Consider the following 23,763-nt stretch of genomic DNA (forward strand, 5'->3'; position numbering starts at 1 on the left):
TGATGATGTTCTCAATAATTATTCACTTTAAAGATGTCTTTGTTATTTGGAGCAAAGAAAGCAGCAAATATTAACATCAAAGAAGCTGTTTTAATTATATATAAAAACATTTAAAACAACAAATGGTTGACAATTAATTTCGTAAATTAATTATTAATTGTGAAGAAGAGGATTGTCTCCTGGAAAACTGCCCTCAACGTTCATGCAGATTATGAAATAAAAGTTGGAGGATCCTCACAGATGAATGTTTCTGTTAAAATGTGAGTCGTTTTTGTTGAGAATTTAACATATAAACAAATAATAAGTTACATTAAAATGTAGACGTTGCTTTTTCAAAATAAAAAATCACAATCCTATCGAACATTGATCTTAAACAATTAATAATTAATAACTAATGTAACGTAAAGCTTCAATTTGGGGGATTCCTCAAAAATTGTCATCCTTTTTGTACGACGTTTTATTTTATCCAACCGGAAGCAGTCGTGTTGATTCCGGCTAGCTTGACAACTGGTGTGGAAAAGATGGCTGCTTCGGCGGCAACGGCGAGTTCTTCCCCCGGTTTGTGTCCGAATTACGCCGTTATTTGCTCCTTCCTCGAGCGGTACGGGGCGCTGCTGGACCTGCCGGAGCTCAGCTTCCCCCAGCTGGAGAGATATCTGCAGGACACGTCCTCAGGTAGGAGATAAAATTCCTCCCGCCGCGTTAATGATCACAGCATCGTGCTAACAGGCTAACAGTGGGACGCTAGCTAGCCGTGTGTTATTGTGTGCTTTTCTGTGCTTCTTCTCCACTTAAATGTGACTTCACTGCGCCTCAGAGCTGCTCTTCTGTCTGCAAACCCAGCATGTGTGTTTTATAACGGTTTTCCGAGCGTGCAGGCGAAGGAACAGTCGAGGTTTTCTCTCACTTTGAAGCTTTTGAATCGGGGCTTAATTTTTTCCCCAAAGCTGCTGCCTTTATTTGTGAACGCTCCTCGCAACACAACACAGGACGCGAATAATGTGCGCCCCGAAAACAGTGTCCGGGCGGCAACAAAGGTGGCGATAAATCACGCAACTCGTCGTGGGCTGTGATCGTGAATCGATAAATGTGTCATTGTGCGTGGCGGGCGCCAAACTGTGCACTTTATTTACACTTAAAATATTTTTGTGATGTAGTGGTTTGCTTAGCTCCCGTGAAGCCACCGGCAACGAAGATGGCATCCCGTCAAAGCTTTTCAAAATAAAACATCTTAACGCTGATGACACCATCATTTTTGGTCAAAGAATGTCTTTGAATAGCGTTATTCGTTGAACAATGTACCGTGGTTATATAATAGATACACGTGATTTTATTTTTTTTAAAGAAATGTAATGTAATTCACAGGTTACCAATTTGGCGTCTTGTAGATTTACGTCAAACCGAAGTCGATCCACTTCCGTTTGAGCTGCTAATTGTGAAGGACTTGACTAATTTATGAAATCAGATGCTTTGCTCCACGCATGCGTCAAGTGTAAAATCCTCACGTTTGACGTCTGCTCCCTTTAAATCAACTGTCTGACTGTGAGGTGAAGCAGCTTCGTCTGGTCTCTATTGTCCATACTTGACAAATCCAGTATGTGGTGTGGATCAGTACTTTTTTAACATGTCTCCGATTTCTATGTCACAAATAAAATGAATTTCATATATGTATAGTCGGGCTTGGGGTATCACAGGGTACCTCATGATACTATATGCGGTACATGGCCCATGTTACCAATAATATTACCATGCGACGATTCTGTGATGATCAATATATTACAAGATAATCATATAGAGCTGAGTTCTGCAAATGTGGTTGTTTTAAGTGCATTTTAGTTTTGTTTTGATTTAACCGATCGTCCCATGCTTTATTCTGAATCTGTCTTTAAATTTACACTTTATAAATCTAATCCAGATTTACCAAGGCTGTGTTGTGCGGTTGTTGTGTAAATGTGGTCTGGATGGAAACAATGGTTTTGTGTTTTTTCGTTCCTTTTTGTGATGCTTGAGCTTTTCTCTATGAACAAAATCCACCTTTAATTTTCTTAAAGGCCAAAAACAGATGAGATTAGATTTGATTTGACGTTATTTATCCCACACTGTGGAATTTCACTTGTTACAGCAGCAGATTTTGGATGCAATATTCTATAAAATATACAAATGCAACACCTCCGTCTTTAATATTTTTTTTTTTAGAAACGCTGGTTTTGCAAACATAAAAGTGGATTAAATCAGTATTTATACATGTGAAGTTGGCATCATTTGACAATAATAAATAGGTTAAAATGAAGAATTTCTAACCTGATGCTTTAACATACCTCTACCGTTAATAGTTTGGCTTTTCAGTGAAAGAGAACACAATATAAATTTAACAAATATTAGGTCTCTTTTGCTTGCTATTATGTGTATATAGTGTGTTCTAGTTGTTTTATCGACCTGCACTTGTGTATATTCCCCCCCCCCCCCCCCGACTTCTCATCTGGAACTTGGTTCCAACTCCTGACGTAAATGGAGCTCATCAGTATTGTTTTGGGAATTTGTCTCAGCTGTCTGTTTAAAATATAGGATAAACATGAGATTACGCCTTAATTATCAAAGATATAAACACAGCTTTGGGTTCAATAATGAAAAAAAAATGCTTGACAGATGCCTGAAGTTGTTGTTTTTAACGGTCTTTTTGTCTTTCCCTCAGTGCCGAAGCTGCTCGTCGATCTTCACGTCAAGCTGCTGAGGAAGATCGGCAAATCTGTGTCGGCAGAGAGATGGGAGAAATATCTCGTCAGGGTGAGAGGCTCAATGATTCTTACACAAGTGTCACTGAGTGTAACTACAGAGGCATGTGTTGATTTTTATGAAAACATATTGATTTACTGCTGCTTTTAGTCCAGAGAAACATCGTTAACACACACTTTAAATTGTAGAGCACCTTTCATACAAGAAAGTGCTTTTACGTCACAATAAAAAACATTGAAACAGAACACCATAAAAGACGACGACGCCACGGAAATTTAAAGAAGTAAAATAAAATATGAAATCAATGAACTAGAATGGGATATTAAAGGAAAACATGCACTATATAAAACAACATTAAAACATGCTAAAGAGGAACATTTTAAGCTTTCTTTTGAAAATATCTCGCAAGTTGACTTCCTGTATAATTATGGGTACTTTATTCCATATTTTGGGGCCGTGACGCCCTGCCAGCATTCACAGTTTAGCTGAAATGATTGCTAAATGAATCATTAACTGTTTTTATAATCAGTTGATCCACTTTTAAAACAGCCTCTCTGATGTTTCAGCTTCTTAAATGTGAATTCTGGTTTCTTTGCAAAATGTATTTGTTTGGGAACAAAAATGGGATGTTGCGAACATCATTATTTTGAGGTTTGAGGGAAACAAGAATGGATTTACTCACATTTTATGTGCCATTTATTGAAGAAATTGTGAAAACAGTCGTTCGTTGCAGGTTTATTCATGTTGACATGCAGGTTTATTGTATCTTTTAATTCCTGTTTCCAACCCTTTTTGTGATAGGTGTGCCAAGACTTCAACACAACATGGGCCTGGGAACTGGAAGAAAAAGGATACGTGGCCTTGACGATGGAGAGCAAGGCGGGGATACTTAAAGTAAGCGTTGTGTTGTTTTGTTTTGTTTTGACAATGACCATCTGCTTTTATTCACTTTAAACATTAAAAACAAGCATGAATCAGTCCTTGATGCACCTCTGTTCAGCTACAGTAATCAGTACAACTGTTTATTTTAATTTTTTATCCCATTTTTTTCGCCCACACCTGACTTCAAATTCGCACCAGTATCTGCTTTGACCCGTGGCTTTTGTGCTCGGGCCCTAATAATTATTTACAGTTTAAAGCCATTCTGATAATAGGAACCATTCTGTGTTCTGTGTTTTTTTCCTCTGCAGTATTTATGCGAGTGCCAGTTTGACGATAACATCAAGTTCAAAACCGCCATCAATGAGGAAGACCCCGACAAAATGCGCCTGCAGCCGATCGGCCGGGACAAAGACGGACAGATGTACTGGTTCCAGCTGGACCAAGACGACAACGTGCGCGTGTACATCGAGGAGCAGGACGACCTGGACGGCTCGTCGTGGAAGTGCATCGTCAGGTAGAACTTGCTTTATATTAAATCTAAATGCTCATGTTTTGTTGAGTTTCCTCATCCAAAACCTCTTTCTTTCTTCTCTCGCTCTCTCTGCAGAGACAGAAACGACCTGGCCGAGGTCGTCGCTCTGCTGAAGACGCAGATCGACCCTGAGCTGCTGAAAAGGGACGAGCTGAAAAAGGAGGAGCTAAAAAAAGAAACGAATCCCGACAGCGAGGATGACGAGGAAAAACCTGAAGGTTTGTTTACAGTTTTCACTTTTCTTTTTTAGTTGTTTTTAAGAGATGGATTTGGGTTCTTCTGTTCTTCTGTTTTCTACTTCCTATTTGCTTTATAATTGACTTTAAAATTTTATTGTTTTTTTTTTTGGTTTGGCACCATCTTAACTCTCAGACCCTACCCACTCTTCTCCTTGGCTTTTACTTCAGGATAAGAACAGTAAACCTGAACACTTCTACCTAGATTTTTACCATTTTATTATTTTTTACTGTTTCACTTTTATGTTTTTATTGATTTTATGTTTTATATCTTGTAAAGCACTTTGGTCAACTTAAGTTTTAGAGATTCATAGGACCTGAACAAATGAGAAATCTGTTAATCTTGTTTATTATGTTCTGGATTTATGGATTAGTTTTAAAGATGGAAAAAATGGCCTAAAACTTATTATAATAATACTTTTCTTTTATGTTTTTCAAATGTCATTGTTTTGTCCACAAACCAAAGTTATGAGTTTTAATTATTTCTTTGTTATATGAAGCAGCAGATCCAGAGAATAATCACTTTTAACAAGCTGAAAAATCAGAGCACTTGTTTCAATGATTATAAAAGTACCTTAGTCTTTACTACTGCCAAAGTTTTATGACATAAACACATATGGAACCTTCTACAGATACGAAACAGCCATTTTCTTTCATATTGCAATTAAAAATAAGAGTGATTATTAGGACATAAAGGTTTGGTTCTGAATTGAACTTTTATCTAGTCTAGCTTGTTAGTTTTGAGTGATAAATTAATCTTATTTTTCCATGTTTATGCTCCAGGAGAAGTTAAAAAGACAGACAAGACATCAGACGATGAAAAAGACCCTAACAAGGCTTCCTGCCCAGTGTCACCAAAGACAGAAAACGACGAGAAATCGCCACAGAAAGAGAACGTGAAAACAGAAACCTCTGAGGCCAAATCGTCGATGAACGGCATCATCGAAAGCAAAGGTGACGTTGACCTTTGTTCGGGAAAAATCGTTACGAAAGCTCAGAGCATCAAAGAAGAGCCGATGGAGGTGTCGGAAACCAAAACGAGCACGAGCGAACTCCCCTCTGAGAGGACGACGCCGACATGTTTGTCAGTCAAGGCAGAAAAGGCAGAGGAGGGGAAGAGGAACAGCGCTGAGGAGATTCAGCAGGCTCTGAAGAACGACCAGCAGGCCAAAATCCCTTTGAAGAAAAGAGGAATGAAGTTCACTGAAGACAAAAATAGTGGCAGTGCGGTGCAAAACCTGTCCGTGTCTCAGGTCAAAGAAGCTCCGAAAGCTGACGCCACTCCAGAGCAGGCCAAGAAAGTAAACGATCACATCAACGGGGAAATTAAGCCGGCGCCGGAGAACGATCTGCAGAGTCATTTGAGCGAGTCTCTGAAAGACAAAGCGCAAACAAGAGAAAACGACTCGACTTTTCAGTGTGAAAAAGATAAACCTGACAAAGCTGCTTCTGAAAAGATCACAGAGGAGGTCGCGGCGCACCAAGGAAACTTGGAAAATCCAGTCGTGAAGGCAGAAAAGGAAAAGAAAGAAGCACACAAGTCTCTGCCCCCTCCACATAAAGACGTCAATAAAGCACTGGAGAAGTCTTCTAATCATGAACAGTCAGAAAAAGCAAAACAGAGTTCGCCGGATACAGAGGAGTCAAAAACAACCGCCTCAAAGGAAACTGATAAAACTTTAACAACGCGTGAGTCACAGAAGCTAAATTTAAATCACGACATCACATCCAAAGACACAGAATCAAAGCATTCTGAGGAAAAACCAGCTTCTGCAGACGGGGACACATCATCAGAGACGAGTCCAGCTGAGGAAACCGAGACATTAAAGAGGACGGGAAATGACTCGGACGCCAAGCAAACGGCAGTTTGCGATAATGTCGCTAAAGAAAAGGAGACGTCTGAAGTTAATGAAGCGAAATCGGATGATTCGGCAGCAAAAGAGACGCCGGCGGTCATTAAAGCGACAGAGGCGCAGTCTGCTGGCGGCGAGCTATCAAAGAAACCTGATGACTCTGAAAACACAGAATCACAGTCCATCATTAAAAAGACAGAAATGGTAAAAGTCGGCGACAGTACAAAGGCTCGAGACGCCGCACATAGTTCTTCTGACGGTAAAAAGGCAAAAGACAAACCGTCAGAGGAAACCTCCGACGTTACAGACAGAGCGGAGACTCCCGTTATCAAAGTGCAAGACAAATCGGAATCATGTAAACCAACAGAGAAGAGCGGTGACAGGAAAGACACGGAGGGGACTCTGGAAAAAGCTGGTGAGGCCTTGGGGAAGCCTGAGAAGACAGAGACGTTTGACAAGGTGGAGACTTCAGAGAAGGTGGAGACTTCAGAGAAGGTGGAGACTTCAGAGAAGATGAAGACGTCTGAGAAGGCGTTGGAGAAGAAGGAGATGTCAGAGAAGGCGAATACGTCCGAGAAGGCGTCTGAGAAGATGGAGGCGTCGGAGAAGATGGAGACGTCGAAGAAGACGGGGATGTCGAAGAAGGGGTCGGAAGAGATGGAGACGTCGGAGAAGAATGAGACGTCCGTGAAGGCGAAGACGTCCGAGAAGAAGGCGATGTCCGAGAAGGCGTCGGCGAAGAAGGAGACGTCAGTGAAGGCGAAGGCGTCGGAGAAGATGAAGACGTCTGAGGAGAAGGGGAAGACGTCGGAGAATAAGGAGACGTCTGAGAAGATGAAGACGTCTGAGAAGAAGGAGACGTCGGAGAAGATGAAGACGTCTGAGAAGAAGGAGACGTCGGAGAAGATGAAGACGTCTGAGAAGAAGGAGACGTCGGAGAAGGCGTCGGAGAAGACGTCTGAGAAGGTGGAGACGTCCGAGAAGATGGAGACGTTGGATAAAGCATCAGAGAAGATGGAGACGTCAGAGGAGACATCAGATAAGATGAAGATGTCCGAGAAGGCGTCTGAGAAGAAGGAGATGTCCGAGAAGACGGAGACTTCACAGAAGACTGAGAAGCCAGAGAAGATGGAGACGTCCGAGAAGGCGTCGGAGAAGACGGAGACGTCGGAGAAGACGGAGACGTCGGAGAAGACGGAGACGTCGGAGAAGACGGAGACGTCGGAGAAGGCGGAGACGGAGACGTCACAGAAGACAGAGAAGCCAGAGAAGGTGGAGACATCTGAGGAGACATCCAAGAAGACATCACAGAAGGTGGACACACCTGAGAAGATGGGAAAGCCTGTAGATAAAAAGAAAACCATCAACTGCGAAGCCGGTACGATGCACAATGTTGCCAAGATCTGCGACGCCACGTCTGCGCCTATGGAAGTTGATGCAGAGGTCGTTAAGCAGGACCTGACAAAGCCACAAGAGGATGCCAAAACTGAGACTGAGGAAAATACTTCTGAGGAGAAGGAGAAACCTTCCAGTCCAGCTGAGAAGACCGTCATCTTGGAAGAAACTCACGGAAAAGCCAAGGAAGAAGAAAACACAAAAGAATCTGACGAAACGCCAAAACAAATTGTGACAAATCAGCCGACACCGGAAAGTAAAACGGATTCCGACAAGGGAAGTGAAAAGGACAAAGAAAGCAAAGAGGATTCTTCAAAAACTGAAGAAGCAAAGGCAGAGAAACGGAGTAAACAATCAACGAAAGCGGAAAAATCCAGTGAAGAAAAGCAGAACGGTAAAGACGCTGACGCCAAATCCTCAACTGAACCTGAAAAACCCAGCAAAGAACCGACGACCAATAAACGCACCGATGAGGAGAGTAAGAGCAAGAGTGAGGAAGACGAGTCGGCTTCAAAGAAAGATGTGGCAAACGGCGATGAAACCCCAGCCCGCGTCCAGAAGATGAGAGGTCGTCGAAGAGTCCGACCGTTTGCCCACCGAAGGAAAGCCGCGCTCCAGCGAGAGGAGAGACAAGGTGACTCGGAGTCAGACACCAACACAGGCATGTCGCTGCGACGATCGCCCAGGATCTCCAGACCCACGGCCAAGGTGGTCGAGATCAACGACAAGAAGGTGGAGAAACCGCAGCCTGCAGAGAAGGAGGCGGACGGCGAGGCGGAGAAAGAAAAAGACGACGAAGAGGAGGAGGAAGAAGAAGAGGTGGTGAAGACAGTTCAAAGGAAACCAAGGGAGAAAAAGGTGGATCAGGAGGGTCAGCCCAAAGCTAAGGTACGGTGTTTACATCACATTAGAAAACATTTAATGAAATTTGACCAACTTTAGAATTCATGTATATTCATGTATTTCCATTCCATTTTCCATGTTTTTAACAACATTGGCTCCATTTCCAGTCTGATTTGTGCTCTGTCATCATTCAAGGGGAGGAAGAGACGGAGGGCTCGATGGTCCAACACTCGAACGCGCCGCAAAAAGAAAAGCTCAGAGGATGAAGACGACAACAGCAACGGGGAGTCCAGCGAGGAGGACGACAGCGAGGAGGAGGAAGACGACAGCGACGAGGACTATAAGGTGGAGCGGGGCCGCAAGAGGCGGAACCGGAACCGGGAGAGACGGAGCTCGGACTCCTCGACGTCCTCGGACGACGACCTGCCTCCGAACGACGACCCGTGCAAACACTGTGGTCTTCCCAATCACCCCGAGCTGGTGAGTATCGCTCAACAGCTCACCGTGTTTCACATCTTTTCTATGTCACGCTGAATGCTTGGCTTTGGTGCTATACAAATAAAATAAACTTGCCTTGAATTATTTAGCGAGAAGATTTCAGAAACAAACGCAGCGTGGTTGAGAGGAAGGAGAAAATTGATATATATTAACCATTACCACATCAAAACAAACTATTCTATATATGTAATATATGGTAAAAATAACAGATAACACGAACTGGAACAACTTTATAAATTATTATTTAATTATAAATAAATAAGTTCTAAGCGAAACAGTAAAACATTAAAGATCCTTTGTGAAAAATGTAAGCGTAATTTTCATTTGACAAAAACTGGAGGTAAAATAAACAGAAATAAAAGTAATAAATCTTTTTTTTTTCAGTGTTTTTGCAAATCCAGAGCAATACATTAGCAATACATGGAGTCTGGGTTTATGGGATTTGTCGAAATTACGATTTTTCCAGGTTTTAGTTTTTATTTGACAGAAATAAACAAAAAAAATTTAAACTGATTTAAACATATACATTTTTTTTCATTTACATTTTTAATCTTGAAAATATATATATATATATATATATATGTATATATATATATATATAATCCTTGGCTGTATATGTGGAAATGTATGATGTAGAAAATAGAACGTGTGCACTATAGGAAAATGAAAAAATTATTAAAATAGAATAATACAGAGAATGAATACTGAGTATTTCACAGTTGAAAGAATTCTTAAATCTGTTTTTATTCCTTTTTAAGTTCAGTAGTTTTGGTTTCTCACTCAACACTTTGTGTTATGTGTGTAGAGATTGCTGTCCAGATAAACCTGTTAAAGTTGTAAATACAGATGTAGATTTACACTTGTTTTCATGTCACGTTTCTGTGTTTGTGTAGATCCTGCTGTGTGACTCGTGTGACAACGGTTACCACACAGCCTGTCTGCGTCCTCCTCTCATGATCATCCCTGACGGAGAGTGGTTCTGTTCGCCCTGTCAACACGTATGTACTATACGGAATAAGACTTTTATTAAAAATGAGACATGAACACGTGTTTTAACCACGTCATGGTCGTGGTTCCCTCTCTGTAGAAGCAGCTCTGTGACAAACTGGACGAGCAGCTGCAGAACCTCGACGCTGCTCTGAAGAAGAAGGAACGAGCGGAGAGAAGGTGAGACCTTTCAGCTCTTTTTTTTTTTTATCTTCTCATCAGCAATTTGTTAATAATGCTCTGTGAAAGTGACACCGAGACAGCTGAGGGTGTCAGAGACATAATTGTCCGGTTTTTCTGTTTTCACAAACTCCTAATAAAGTTCACTTCCTGGTAAATGTCTGTTCAACTTCAAGATTAATTTTAAGGCCAAATTTCACATTAAAGCTTATTTTATGAGTCACCAGATAATTAAAAATAGTTTTTTTTACGTCATTGGTTCCCAATCCTTCATAATTAGATTTCTTCATATTGTAATGTAATTGATTATTGTGACCAGTCCTTGTGTAGTTATTAACTACAGCTCTTATTGTGAAATGTATGTCTATGTCTTGCATTGCTGCCCACATTAAATTAAATTAATAACAAATGATTAAAGTGGATATGGATTTATTAGGTGAGGATGTCTTCATTTGATTTCATTGAAACTGAAAGTAATGATCATTTTTCATAATTGATTAATCTCTGATTTATTTTCCTCAAGTAATTGTTTACTTGCTTGGTCCATAAAATGTTGCAATAATGATGTTTTCAAATGTCCTGTTTTGTCCATAAACTAAAATGATTCAGTTTTAATAATTTCTTTCTTGTATGGAGCAAAAAAAACACAAAATATTCACATTTAAGGAGCTGTTAACTGAGTATTCAGGGATTAATCAATTTCGTTTGTATAAATCCTGCGTTCAGTCTTCTTCATGTGTGTTTTGTCTTGCAGGAAAGAGCGTCTTATTTATGTTGGAATCAGTCTGGAGAACATCATCACGCCCTCGGTGAGTACCAACTGTGCTGCTGTAGTGATGCGAGTCTTGATAAGGAGACAGAAAATACGAAGATATTAACCTGTAGATGCGCTCTCTGCACAGGTGGAGGTGGAGGAAGAGAAGCCAGAAATCATTATCAAAGAGAAGAAAGAATCGAAGAGAAGTAAGAGCTGGGGTCGGAGGTCAACGAGAACGAAGAAAAACATCAGCTACAGGTTTGTGTGCTCACACGGAGAAATATCTACAAGTGCTGTTTTATTGTCTTATTTCAACAGTTCAGTGGTTTAGGTTTTTTTGGCCACAGCAGCAAATTTAAAATAAAAATTGTATTTATCTTATTTTATTCTATCTATATTTCTATATTTGTAAAAGTTTACCGTTTATTTTATTTTATATATTTCTGCTCCTCCTCCTATTTATGTCCTCACCACTGTACACTGCTGGAAATCTTATTTCCCTGAGGTAGTCATGCCAAGGGATCAATAAAGTCAAGTCTCAGTCTAAATATAGAAATGATATATAGTATAGAAAATAATCAATAAGCACCGGGGCATTTGGGAGAGAGTTGCACATAACTGCCTCCTCCTGTAGGGGGCATTCTGTATCCTCAAGGTTCCCATACGTCCTGGAAAACCTGGAAAATGATTTAACTTCACTGTTTTATTTACCGCTGATAGAACACATGATTTTTGTTTACAGAGACAGAGAAGGAGACACAAACACACACAGATAGAGAAAGACTTTAGCGACATTAGAGTTTAGAGACATTTTAGCTGTTAGTTTACATTTGCTGTAATAATCTGTCGGATTAACTGCTCAACTACGGTGTGAATCAGCCGCTCATCATCGGTGTTTCTAATGTCACCTTTGCAGATTTGATGAATTCGATGAGGCCATCGAGGAGGCCATCGAGGAGGACATCAAAGAAGCTGAGGGCGGAGGTAGGAAGTTCCTACGCTGTGTTCGGAAATGGAAATAGAAAATGTGCTTTATTGGTGGATAATTATGCAAGAACATGAAGATTAATGCTCCGAACTTGGCACATTTGTCTTGCTTGTTTTATTCTGTTAAAACACTGAAGTATGAAAAATGACTAGAAGCAGTCCAGTAGAGTCCAACACCTGGAAAACTGCAACGTGTCCTATCCTTACTACACTATCATTTTCACAATCGGTTAATCTGTCCATTAGTTAGATGATGTTTTAATGATTTCTTACACATTTAAAAAAAAAAAAACACACTGAAGAATGTCCTTTAACTCTTCTTGTTCAAGATGCGTGAGAATGTTTTATCGATTGTGTCCAGGAGCAGGTCGAGGCAAAGACATGGCCAACATCACGGGTCACAGAGGGAAAGACATGGCCACCATTCTCCAAGCGGATGAGGGCAAAGAGAACGGCTGCCCGCCGCAAGTCAGCGCCGCCGGCCAGCGCAAGAAGAAACGCAGGCGACTCAACGACCTGGACAGCGACAGCACGGTGGACGAGGAGGAGAGCGAGGCGGAGTTTTGTCTCAGCGAAAGGTAAAGCAAACGCACACAAACGCTCTGGAGTTCACTTCCTCTTTCACTTTTTATTCATTTATTTATTTATTTTTTTTTGTCTTTTTTCCCCGTGTTCTGCTGCAGCTCAGAAGAAGAGTTCGTCGTGTCCAACAACGAATCGGAGTCCGAGTCCGACCTCGGCAGCAACAGCGGCAGGCGCCGCAAGTCTTCGTGGAAGCGTCAGCCGACGCGGCGGAGCTCCAGGAAGCGGCGGAGACCGAGAGGGTATTCAGACGACGAGGAAGACGAGTCTGATGAGGAGGACGAGGATGAAATAGGTATTTAATGTTTTGTATGCTTCACACGCCAAAGTCCTCTCTTCACATTCCTCACCCATTCTTCTTGGTCCAGTCACAGAAGGCTCCAGTGAGTTCAGCGACAGCGACCTGGACATGAGTCGGCGGCGATCTCGTCGGAGTCACAAGCAGGAAGTGAACTACCACGAGACGTCGGAGGAGTCCGACGGCTCGCAGACGGGAACCAAACGAGCCAAAGTAAAACCCAGGCATCGCAAGGACAGTTCGGAAAGCGAAGGTCGGTCAAAGACGAGTCGTGTTATTATTTTTATGACCAACTGATTTTAGCCGCTTAACCAAAGACTCAACTCAAGTTTATGACACCTTAAGAAGACGTTCACCTCTTTTTCCTGCAGATTGAAACTGAAGATATTTTTGTCCCTTTTAAAACCTCTCACTCCCAGCACCAAAGTCCATAGAGAAAATAAGCAATTTTACATGAAAGCGCATAGGAGTTGTTAATCCACCGCTGCCTTTATTCATAAGTTCATATGTGTCATTTTGTGACTTTGGTGTTTGAAATACTTTGTTTGGATTTACCGAAGAGAAACAAACTTACTACACGAGGCAGCAGTAAACCAGCACCTCCTGTGTCCTTGCATGTTAAAATTGCTGATTTTCTCTACGGACTTTGGTGTAGGAGAATGAGTGGCTAACAAAGCTTTAGTTTCCTGTTAGAAAATGCTGTCTAATGTTGTGATAACGGCATCAAAACAGCCATTTCCAGATTCCCACCTTTAATGCGTAATTGAATTCACGCTTATTTGGGGACCCAAAATAAATCTCCTGAGTAAATGTAATCATAACAAAACTGTTTTCCCTTTTCCAGCGAGTTTCTCCAGAGACTCCGAGGAGGAGCCGAGGGATCAGAGGGTGAAGAGGAGGGCCGACTCCTCAGAGGAAGACTCGCGGCAGCGCCGCCGACGCCTCGCCCTGAAGCGCAGGAGATCGTCTGAGGACGACGGCTCGGACGATTCGTCGGGCGACTCTTCGTCGGAGGACCGGCCCGTCCGCAAGCGGGTGAATCGCATCGACTCGGACGACGACGATGAGGAGCAGGAAGAGGAAGAAGAGAAGGAAAAGGAGGATAAGGAGAAGGACAAGGAGGAGGATGGGGAGAAGGAGGAGCAAGAGGAAAAACCAAAGGAGACGAAAGAAGAGGAGGAGTCAAAGGGAACAAACACAGCGGACTGCAAAGCCTCGGAGCTTCCTCCCACTAACGGACAGAACGAGACAAAGAACCTCGAGGGCCGACCTGCTGCTGCTGCCGACACCACCACCGCCACCACCACCACCACTGCTCCAGGCCTTAATCTGGAGCCGCCCAAAAACATCAGCGCAACACCAGCCAACACCGCCGCCGCACCAAACGGTCTCGCCGGCCAGGAGATGGCGGCGCAGGAGGACGACGAAGACGACCTGTTAGGTGTCGACGACCTGTTAGGTGTCACAGACCTAGTGGACTATGTCTGCAATAACGAACAATTGTAAAAAAAAAAAAAATGGTGTACTGTTTCATTTTTTTGTGGTATTGTATTTTTATATTGCTTAACTTTATTATTCCCGACTCCACCAACACATCCCTGTTGTCCTTTTTACTCCCCCGTCACACCTGGAGCTTGAATCTCACGGATCTCCGCCTCAGTAAGAACTGGACCAGTGTGTCCAGTTGAAAGCTTTCCCTGTGGGATTGTTGGATAACCAGTCAGGGCACCTGCTTTGATCATGTCTCATTCATTTCACCTGCAGAACCAGCCTCGTCCTCAGCTCTACTGCCAAACCACCTTCTAACAGCTGTCGCTCATCTCGTCGTCTCCTCTTGCTTCATCCTCTTTTCTTCTTTATTTTTTTGTAAATTGTATTAACATTTTCAAATTTCTGTTTTCTTCTTTTTTTTAACAGCTGCATCCAAGATTTCTGTTCATTCAGCTCTGTTCCCTGACACGTTGGGATAATTCACACTAAAACTGTCTTTACCATGTAGAATATAACTGAAGATGTAGTGTTTAAGGAGCGGGATTTAAAAAAACAAACAAAAACAAAGAAAAATCATTCCATGACTGACGTGAAGATTTGGGCATCAAATATGATTTGAATTTTTTTTCTTTTTTTTTTCCTCAAAAGTTTGACAGTTTTGTAAAATAACTTAGTGGCTTTGTCATATTATGAAAGGTCCATTGTGTAAGAATTAGTGACATCTAGTGGTGGGGCCCCAGACTATAATAAACAGGAACTACAGTGGCTTTCATATAAAGGATGCTATTCTTCTTTGTTTGTGTAGCTGGTTCCCACATGCATCTGGCTGCTTCTGTAAGTATATTTATAAACCTTAATTTAAGGCTTTAAAAACCAAATTGTTTTTTATATTAAAGGTATTATACACTAGAAACATACTAATTCATACTTTATTCAGTGTCAGCCAAAACAAACCCTCCTAAATTTTACACACTGGACCTTTTAATATGAGATGATTGATACCATGTACATGTGTAGCTCGGTGTGACTTGTAATAGCAAGGTAGCTACTGCTGAGCTTAGTCTAGCTTATCTTATTTTAGCACAGAGACTAACTTTATTGTTGGTACACTGCAGGTGCAACAAAAAAAAGCCTGTAGTTAAAGCTGCTGTTAGCTATGTTGTCTTATAGCTAATTTGGAGCTAACTACATGTCAGTTTGGGGGTTGTACCTATGTTCCCCGTTTTTCCCAAGAAAGGTGCACTTTGTATGTGACAGGGGAACATAGGACCCTTTTTTGAAAAAGGGTAGGATTAGGGGTAGAGAAAGGGTCCTATGTTCCCCGGTCACATACAAAGCGGGGAACATAGATACGGTCCCATTAGTTTGCTGCTGTTAGCGTTCACCTCGCTCTTCGCTACATCCCTTGCTAAAATGTTTAGTCAGGGGAGGTATATATATATATATATGTATATACATAAATGTATTTTTAAAAAAGAACTAAAATGGGGCAGCAGGTTGAGGAGAATGGACCCGAGCTCTAATTTTTAGCATGTGTGTTTTTTTCCCTCCTGTCCCAAAGTAGCTTATTCAACAAGCTAATGTAAAAGTTAGCTCCCCCATTAGCATTAGCTTTTGTTTATTTTCCACACTCTGGGAACTTAAATATTGGAGCATGAGGATATCACAGCTTTGCCAGTGTTGGTTAACTGGTAAAAAAAAACAAAAAAGGAAAGAAAAGAAAGATTAAAACTGTAGTTATTACAGCATAGTCAAGTTCACACATTGGCACAATGTGGGTAGCGCTCATGCTAGTCTTGTATTCTCTCAAAATAAGCAGCCATTTTAAGTCTCCATTTTATGTTTTAAATCTGTTAAATCGGGTGCAGTTTAAATATAAGTTGTTTGCTTTTTTTTTTACTTAAAATGGCAGACATCCTTCTGTTTGTACGGTTTTAAGCAACAACCAACAATGCGTTTTTGTTGAACTCTTCAGTAGTTTAGACGAATAGTTTGGTCAGATATCATCATGGTTTGGATTCATTTTAGCACTGGTAATATTAATGTGGAATATTAATATTTGCACCCTGGGCGTTTTTATACCATTGCAGTACTATTGGTAGATGACTGTCGCATCATATTTATTGGTGACAAACTTCTCGTAAAATGAATTCCAAAAATGTCAAACTTTTGTTTTAAATCTTTTTTAAAACCTCATGTGATTTTTGCGTTGAAAAGGAGAAATGGATGATCACTTGTTTGATAAGCTAACGCTCCACACAACACAAGGATGTTAGTGTGTGTGCATAAATGGAGGGCAAAAACATTATTCCCAGTTATACTTTTATATTTTTTGTTTTTTTTACCCTGCATATTTAAGTGATATACATATATACATTCGACCCCTTGTGTCATATGAAGGTGTGAACGTATATTTGTGACCAAGCATCTTCCCCTTTGAACGTTTCTGTTCCACTGTAATGTAGCTTTTGTATATTCTTATACATATATGATCATTATTTTAACTCGTTTGCGCCGACGTCCGCTCCAGACACAATCGGAAGTAATACTCCTGCTCATTTCGACCTCTAGTCTAGTTCCCTCGCATTACATCCATCTTAACTTTTGTGACTGTTTAAATTACTGTTTAAAAAGTAATAATAATAATAATGTATTTTTTTGTATATCTTAACATTTATTTGTCGTCGTCGCTGTCTGAAATGTAAAGTGTCTTATTTCCACACCTGCTATTCTTTTTTTAAATGAAAAAATAACACTCGCGCTCCAAAAACAACCCTCTATTATAATCACTTTTGTTTATTTTCCCCTTCCGATGTACAAAAATCGATATTTCTGTTCATTTTCATAATCTTGAGTCGACATTTTTGGGTCAATATTGTGGAAAAATCTACTTTTTTTTTGTATTATATGTTCTGTTTAAATCATTAGTTTTGTCAGGAATGCGCCGTTTGGACGGGGGGGCGAAGAAAAGAAACACCAATGACTACACTGACCTCTGCTGGAACCAGTCTGTGTGTATATCTGTAGTTTTTTCGGCTGTAATATATTTAGAGGCATTTTTTAAAAATCATGGCAAAAATACAGTATATTGGGCAATTCTTTGGGATTGCATGAGTTTCTAACCGTTTTCGTTTTGTAGGGAACTTATATTGGAACTTTTTTTTCCTTTTTTTTGTAACAAATCCAGAAAACGTTGGCATGTGTGTTTAATCTCCCGACCTGTCGCATTAGAGCCGAGGGACTCGTGACGTAGACGCGTAGCTAAGCATGCACTGACTTTAACTAAAGGCATGTTACAGGAGCTTGGGGAGACGGTTAAAAGTTATCTTAGAAAATCTGATTCAAGAGAGAGGGGAAAAATTTAAAAATATAGTGTAAATTAATCTGAGCATGGTCTTCAGAGGATAAACCACTCTATTTATCACACAGTTTTGATACCGGCTGATTCACGACTTTCAAGTAGGGATGACTTGATGCCGGTGTTTGTACACCCTCTATCTTGAGAATCTTCCGATACCGATATCAGTCCGATCTGTTACATATGATCTGAACATAACATTTATTCTACTTAATTTTAATTTTTACCGTCTTTACATTAAGTTTTCCAATTTCCAATCTGGAAATGTTTCAGATTTTGCCCAGTATCGGACCGATATCGATGCTTGCTATCGTATCGGCTCAACCCTACTTCCAAGACGAAACCTACACGAGCTTCCTGCAGCTCGTACAAACACCCTCTATACATACATATTTAGCTTTTTAAATTAGTCGGAAAGGAATACACTTAGCTAACCCAAACCTACAGACGTTGAAAAAAAAAGTGCCGTGTTCTGGTGGGCGGAGTCACAGCAGGGACGTGGAGCGACTCTTGTTAAAATATTCTTCGCACAGTAAAGGAGAATGTATTTTTGAAGTGTCTCGCGGTTATAAAATAACTGCTGGCGAGACGTGCACAGGGGAACAGAGAGCGAGAAAATGTTGGTGTGCCAATGACAGAAAATGTTAGCAGAAAAGTTTCCTATTTACCTCATGATGAATCTGGGAGGAACGACACCCTGTCCGCTGTGTACAGACCTTTAGTCGACCGGTCGTTGGTGTTTTGTCTGCTCATTTTTGTTAACTTTACTGTTATTTCTTATGATCTTGTACATTTGTCATAATAAAATGGGTTTTAAGCCTCACGTCACTGTCTGTGTGACGCTTTGAATCACACTAGTCATTCAGAGAGACGAGAGTTGACATTTGTCGGTGCACGAAACCTTTATTTACTGTCAATAACATGTTTGATTCCAGGTGGAAGCTCAAGTTTATTTCTTCTAAAATGTAATTTAATGCCGCAGCAATGGATCACGAGACATGTTTGGAATTTAGAAGGTGGAGAACGGGGTTAAAGGTCATGTGTAACACAAACACGCAGATCAAACTAACATGGACTCTGAAAGTGCATAGAGCAGAGTCAAAAATGTCAGAGAAAATCAACCTTTATTTACACGTTTTAAAAAGGCTTTCACAGTAATTGAACTTTCAGACATGAGGTAATTTTGTCAGTTATCAAGTTTTCACAACATTTCACATAAAACCCAGTGGAGGAAAAGGGGAATAAATACGCAAAGGTGTACAGGGAACGTGAAAAAGAAGTGAGTCATAAATTCCAAACATGATTTATGCATGAAAATAAGATTTAAATCAACAGTAAAGGCTTTGGTCTCTAACCTTGAGAAGAAAACCTGACCAGTACCAACATCACAGTGTTCTTAATTCATGTGTTAAGTTCAAATTAAAGTAAAAAATTAAGGTTGTAAATATAAAAAAGTGTAAAAATTATAAATGTGCAAAGTGAGAAGTGTGAATCCTGTTGTTTCACCTCAAATTCAACTTTTTTTTTTTGCGTTTTTTAAAAAAAAAAAAGAATAAGGCTACGTCATTATCTTCTGTAATACTGAGCATGACTCATCAGATTTGGCCTGTTGTACTTCCTGTGTGCTGACTCACTCTCCTTTAACTGTTCCTATTTACAGTGGAAGACGATACAGGAAGTGACGTCACCTCCGAGTTGACCCACACTGCAATTTGCTCACAAAAACAATGTAGAAACATGTTAAAATGTTAAAAACTGAACAGTACCGTGTGTAAAAACTGAATTAACTTGAGCCAAATAAGTTGCAATTTACAGTAAAAGTAGCTTCTTTTTACTGTTGACGTGGGTCAGAATCCTATGTCAGCGTTAAGTACTGAGAAACATCACGTTTATCGAGACTAATGATGCTTGTAAATCTACTCAACCGCATAGAAAATGACTATTTACAGCCACTAAAGCTGTGACGTCTGACTTATTTGCTTTAAATACCACTTTTCTTCTTCTCCACCTTAGTTGTGCTTCGGTTAAAGGTCCAGTGTGCAACATTATTGATGAAATATAAAGATTCATTGGTTTTAATAGCATTACACTCAGGTAAGGACCTTGCTTTACAGTGTCTGACATCTTTTTTTCAAAGCAGTGTAAATGTGTTTTAAAGCTAAATAATACTTAAAAAACATCTATGAAACGCTCATCAGCCTGCAATCTGCAGTCTCACCATTAGATGTCACCATTTCTCACACACTGCACCTTTATAGGGTAGAACGTTGTACTTATTTGTGCATTATTTAAATACCACTTCTATTGTTCTTCAGCTCTGAGCTTTCACAGTCCCAGGTTTTAGACCTGGTATTAAAAAAAATTAAGTGGGGTAGTTCCTGATTTGAACCACTTAAAAGGCTAATCTAATTCAACCTATGCCAGATTAAGTTTACAATATCAATTAAGTTGTATGTTATGTTGTTTTATGTTTTTTTTGGTCTTTTCTGACAGGACACAAGATTTTTGTGTCTCTTTGTAAACCACTCCCTCTCTGCACCAAAGCCCATGGAGAAAATCAGCGATTTTACATCACAACGCACAGGAGGTGTTGATGCACCGCAGCATCTATCAGTAAGTTCACATGTGTTCATTTAAAGAATTCAGTGTTTAAAATTCTTCATTCAGTTTTCCCTCAGTGACACAAACTGACCTAATGAGGTGGCAGTAGACCAGCAGCTCCTGCGTACCTGTGACCTAAAAACACTGATTTTCTCTATGGACTTTGGTGCGAGAGAGCAGTCAGAAAAGGCTGTTTAACAACGTGTTCTTGAGATATTGTAGACTTTATCTTTGTTTGTTTATGACATAACGTGTGACTACAGTGCATGCGATGAGTTTGCGTTTCCTGTGTACGACAGTAAATACGTGTCGCTTTACAGAACCAGTTCTGACTGTGCTTTCTGTCGTTTACGCAAGAAAAACAATATTCACATATTCCAGGAATTTAAAAACCTATAGTCACGACCTCCACCTCGTTGTACTTTTAGGTCCTTGAAGAAAGTTCCTGGTGCTTCTACTGTGTCTTGTGTTTGTGGACAGCGGGGACATCCAGTCCCATGGTGCTTTTTCCAGACAGGAAAGGAATGATCTTCTCAAACAGCAGGATGCAGCTTGTCACACCTGGAGACACATGGGAAACACAGCAGGTTACCGGGGTGGACGTACGGGAGCCAATCAGGATCCAGCAAAGGTATTTTGGCACAAAATGCAAGCACTTTCAATGACCCATGTTTTCAAAAGCTTTCAAGAACCCGTGGGTCCCAGATGATTTACCTAGAACTGGTCCGAGCCAGTAGACGAAGCAGTACTCCAGGTAGGTGTGGCCACTGCAGGGGAACTGGATGGAAAAGGCCAGGATGGGGTTAAACACAGCTCCTGAGATACTGCCACCTGCAGGGACGGGGGGAAACGGCAGGTTTAAAACAGGAAACCATGAACACGCCGTCGTGTTTTAAACATGTTCAAATGAAAATTTGAATCTAAACACAATCTGATTCAGCCGAGTGTCAAGTATTCTGTGTCCATACGAACACACCTGAGAACAGAAAGATAAAAGTCTCCTCTGTACTTTTTTGGTTTCAGGAAATGATTCACAACAGGAATAAAACTAAAAATTTTAATGTATTTTTATTCACAGCTGAGAGTGAAAGCTTAAGTTTTCAGCCCTAAAGCTGTTTTCCACCTCTATTTTTGGACCATGGATTAGTGTGGATGACATATTTAATATATTTAGAAATAATAAAAAAAAGTGCTTAACTTTTAAAACAAAATCATTATTTTCAATGAAAATTGAACACTACTATGTGTAAGACTGATTTACTGTGAAATAAACAACTGAAGTGATAGGGCGTGGCAGCCATGTTAGATCCTAAGTCAGGGTTTGTGAGGTTAATCCATCATTTCAAATTGAAAATTTAGAAAAATTTAGACCAGAATAAAAAACGAATTATTATGCTTCAAAGATTATGGAGGGCCCCCTTATGCTTTCTTTAAACTGGGGCCCCCAAAACGTTAAAACGGCCCTGTTTAATAAAGTTAATGAAGTCTTAATGGTGTAATAAATCAGTGTTTTTCTTGTGTACAGAGATACTTGTTGACATCAGTGATGAGACTCCAGGTGTTGTTAATCCGCGCTGATTGCTCACCTGCAGCGACCAGGCCGGTGATGACCGCAGCGATGACGTGAACGCGTAGTTTTTCGTCCACTTTGTGAATATGAAGAACCGCAGCCTGGATAAAGAAGGCGCAGGCCAGCTCCACCGCCGCGGCCTCCAACAAACTCCAACCCAGAGGGTCGAAGCATCTGTAGCCGAACTTCTGGTGCCGGACGTGGACCTCGGTCAGACCCAGGGACCACACGGAGCCTGCGAAGAACTGCGCCGCGACCGCGGCCGCGAACTGACAGCAAATGACGACAACAGCCGCCCTGCCGCTTCTGCTACCCCGGAAAACGCTCTCCACAACCGCGATGGGGTTACACGTCGCTGCCTGGAAAGTTAAAATGTGGACTATGCTCATTGTGTAGGTGAGAGTGAGGCCGAGGAGCGGCGGTTCTAACCGGCCAGACTCCGCCAGCAGCTTGATCTCATGAGTGCAGCTGCAGAGCTGGAAGGTGGACGCCACCTCCACCAGGTAGATCCATGGAGCTCCGGCGGAGAGCCGCGCCGCGCACCGGCGGACAGCTTCGCTAAGGAGAACCGCGGCGACCAACACTACCAGAGAGACCCACAGGTCGGTCATGATCTCCGGCTGTCACAGCGACGGTTTGACCCGAGGGAGAACCGCAGCTTCTGAAAGTGAGTGAACTTTAAACACTTCTTTGAATTTCCGCCGGCGCTGTCAAGTAAAATGGTGTGAAACAGGTTGACCGGAGTTGACCTTCAAAATAAAAGCATCTGTTAAATAATGTCCTTTTCTAATTTAGATAAAATACGATTTTAGTAACTTAAAATAACTTTTTCAAGTCATTTCAGTTTTTTTGGATATAATTTCTTCCTTAACATGATAAAATCCTGGTTGATTCCAGGGAGCATTTGTGTATACAGCAGCAGAGCAGTGGTGGACGGGCACAGGATTCTCACATTACCAATGTCATAATCAATGGCCACTGATAAGTTTCGTTTCCATTCAAAAGTTACACACTACTGTTTTAACATGTAGTGTTTCCTGTAGCCAGTTATCTAAAATATTTGGGACATCACGGATGCATCAATGTCGAATATATTTTTACTTGTCAACACTTTGACCACCACTAACTAAATTTCATTGTCCTGCATTGGAGAAATAAGTTGTTATAAATAATCACCAAACTTGACAGATTTATGTTTTGTTATATTTGACTTAAATGTGTTTCTTTTACACCAACTGAAAGCCAGTCTAACTTTATTTGTAAGACACTATAAAAACAACCACAGTGGACAAAGCGCTGTACAGAATAATAAACAAAAGACTGGCGCTTGCATAGGAAATATATATGCAAATAAAACGACTAAAATGAATTAAAGGACAAAAAATATGTGGATAAATCTAACAGCCAAACAATAAACGTATCAAATGACATAAATAAAATGTCAAAGACCAAGGAAGAGATGAGTTTCAAGAAAATGAGTCTCCACACTGTAGCTTTTGTCTTATATTGTATAAATAAAAGCAATTTTAATGATTCTCCCAAAATGCTGAATGTTCTAAAACGATCCACAATGCTTTTGTTAATTTTTGGCAAAACTGGTTTTATTTTGACGATTGCTAAAGGAAATGGAGGTGTTTACTGTAAAGTGCTTGTAGCTTTATCGATAGTTCACTTCACTGTACAACTTGACCGACTGGATCGTCTTGTGTAACAACGTTTCTTCGAAGGGAAACGAGATTATTGAAATGAGTAAATCTGTAAATCTTTCAAAAACATAATTCTTCACACATGCTTTGGTTATGACTCTCAGTGTGTGTGTTTGATCTCATTTACAGCTACAAAAATGTGGGAATTGTTACTTGAAAACTTCCATTTTGTCAACACCTGCTGGGTTTTTTCACTTGTTTACACATTTATTATAATAAGGCATTGCGACATTATGTCTCAAATAGTTATGCGGTCTCAAACCCGCGGCTCCTG

The 23,763-nt window shown here is 40.7% G+C and overlaps 2 protein-coding genes across 2 annotated transcripts; one reads left to right on the top strand and one right to left on the bottom strand.

Annotated features, from left to right (window-relative positions):
* Nucleotides 1-521: 521 nt before the first annotated feature.
* rsf1b.1 (remodeling and spacing factor 1b, tandem duplicate 1) lies at nucleotides 522-14,269 on the top strand (the record flags this gene model as incomplete). The annotated part of the gene is made up of 16 exons (XM_083889673.1): nucleotides 522-675; nucleotides 2,693-2,784; nucleotides 3,535-3,627; nucleotides 3,924-4,129; nucleotides 4,223-4,365; nucleotides 5,167-8,519; nucleotides 8,670-8,954; nucleotides 9,866-9,970; nucleotides 10,060-10,139; nucleotides 10,894-10,948; nucleotides 11,042-11,154; nucleotides 11,813-11,880; nucleotides 12,245-12,461; nucleotides 12,567-12,760; nucleotides 12,834-13,016; nucleotides 13,608-14,269. 16 exons carry the CDS (start codon nucleotides 522-524, stop codon nucleotides 14,267-14,269), a joined length of 6,003 nt encoding a protein of 2,000 aa, XP_083745799.1.
* A 6,398-nt stretch (nucleotides 14,270-20,667) lies between these two features.
* Nucleotides 20,668-22,394, bottom strand: LOC310926843 (aquaporin-11-like; the record flags this gene model as incomplete). Its single annotated transcript, XM_083889049.1, has 3 exons — nucleotides 20,668-20,774; nucleotides 20,928-21,044; nucleotides 21,800-22,394. The coding sequence occupies 3 exons, from the start codon at nucleotides 22,392-22,394 to the stop codon at nucleotides 20,668-20,670; spliced, it is 819 nt and encodes a 272-aa protein (XP_083745175.1).
* Between the last annotated feature and the right edge of the window lie 1,369 nt (nucleotides 22,395-23,763).

Source organism: Microchirus variegatus (genome assembly GCF_963457635.1).
Source record: "Microchirus variegatus genome assembly, chromosome: 5".
NCBI classification, from domain to species: Eukaryota; Metazoa; Chordata; class Actinopteri; order Pleuronectiformes; family Soleidae; genus Microchirus; species Microchirus variegatus.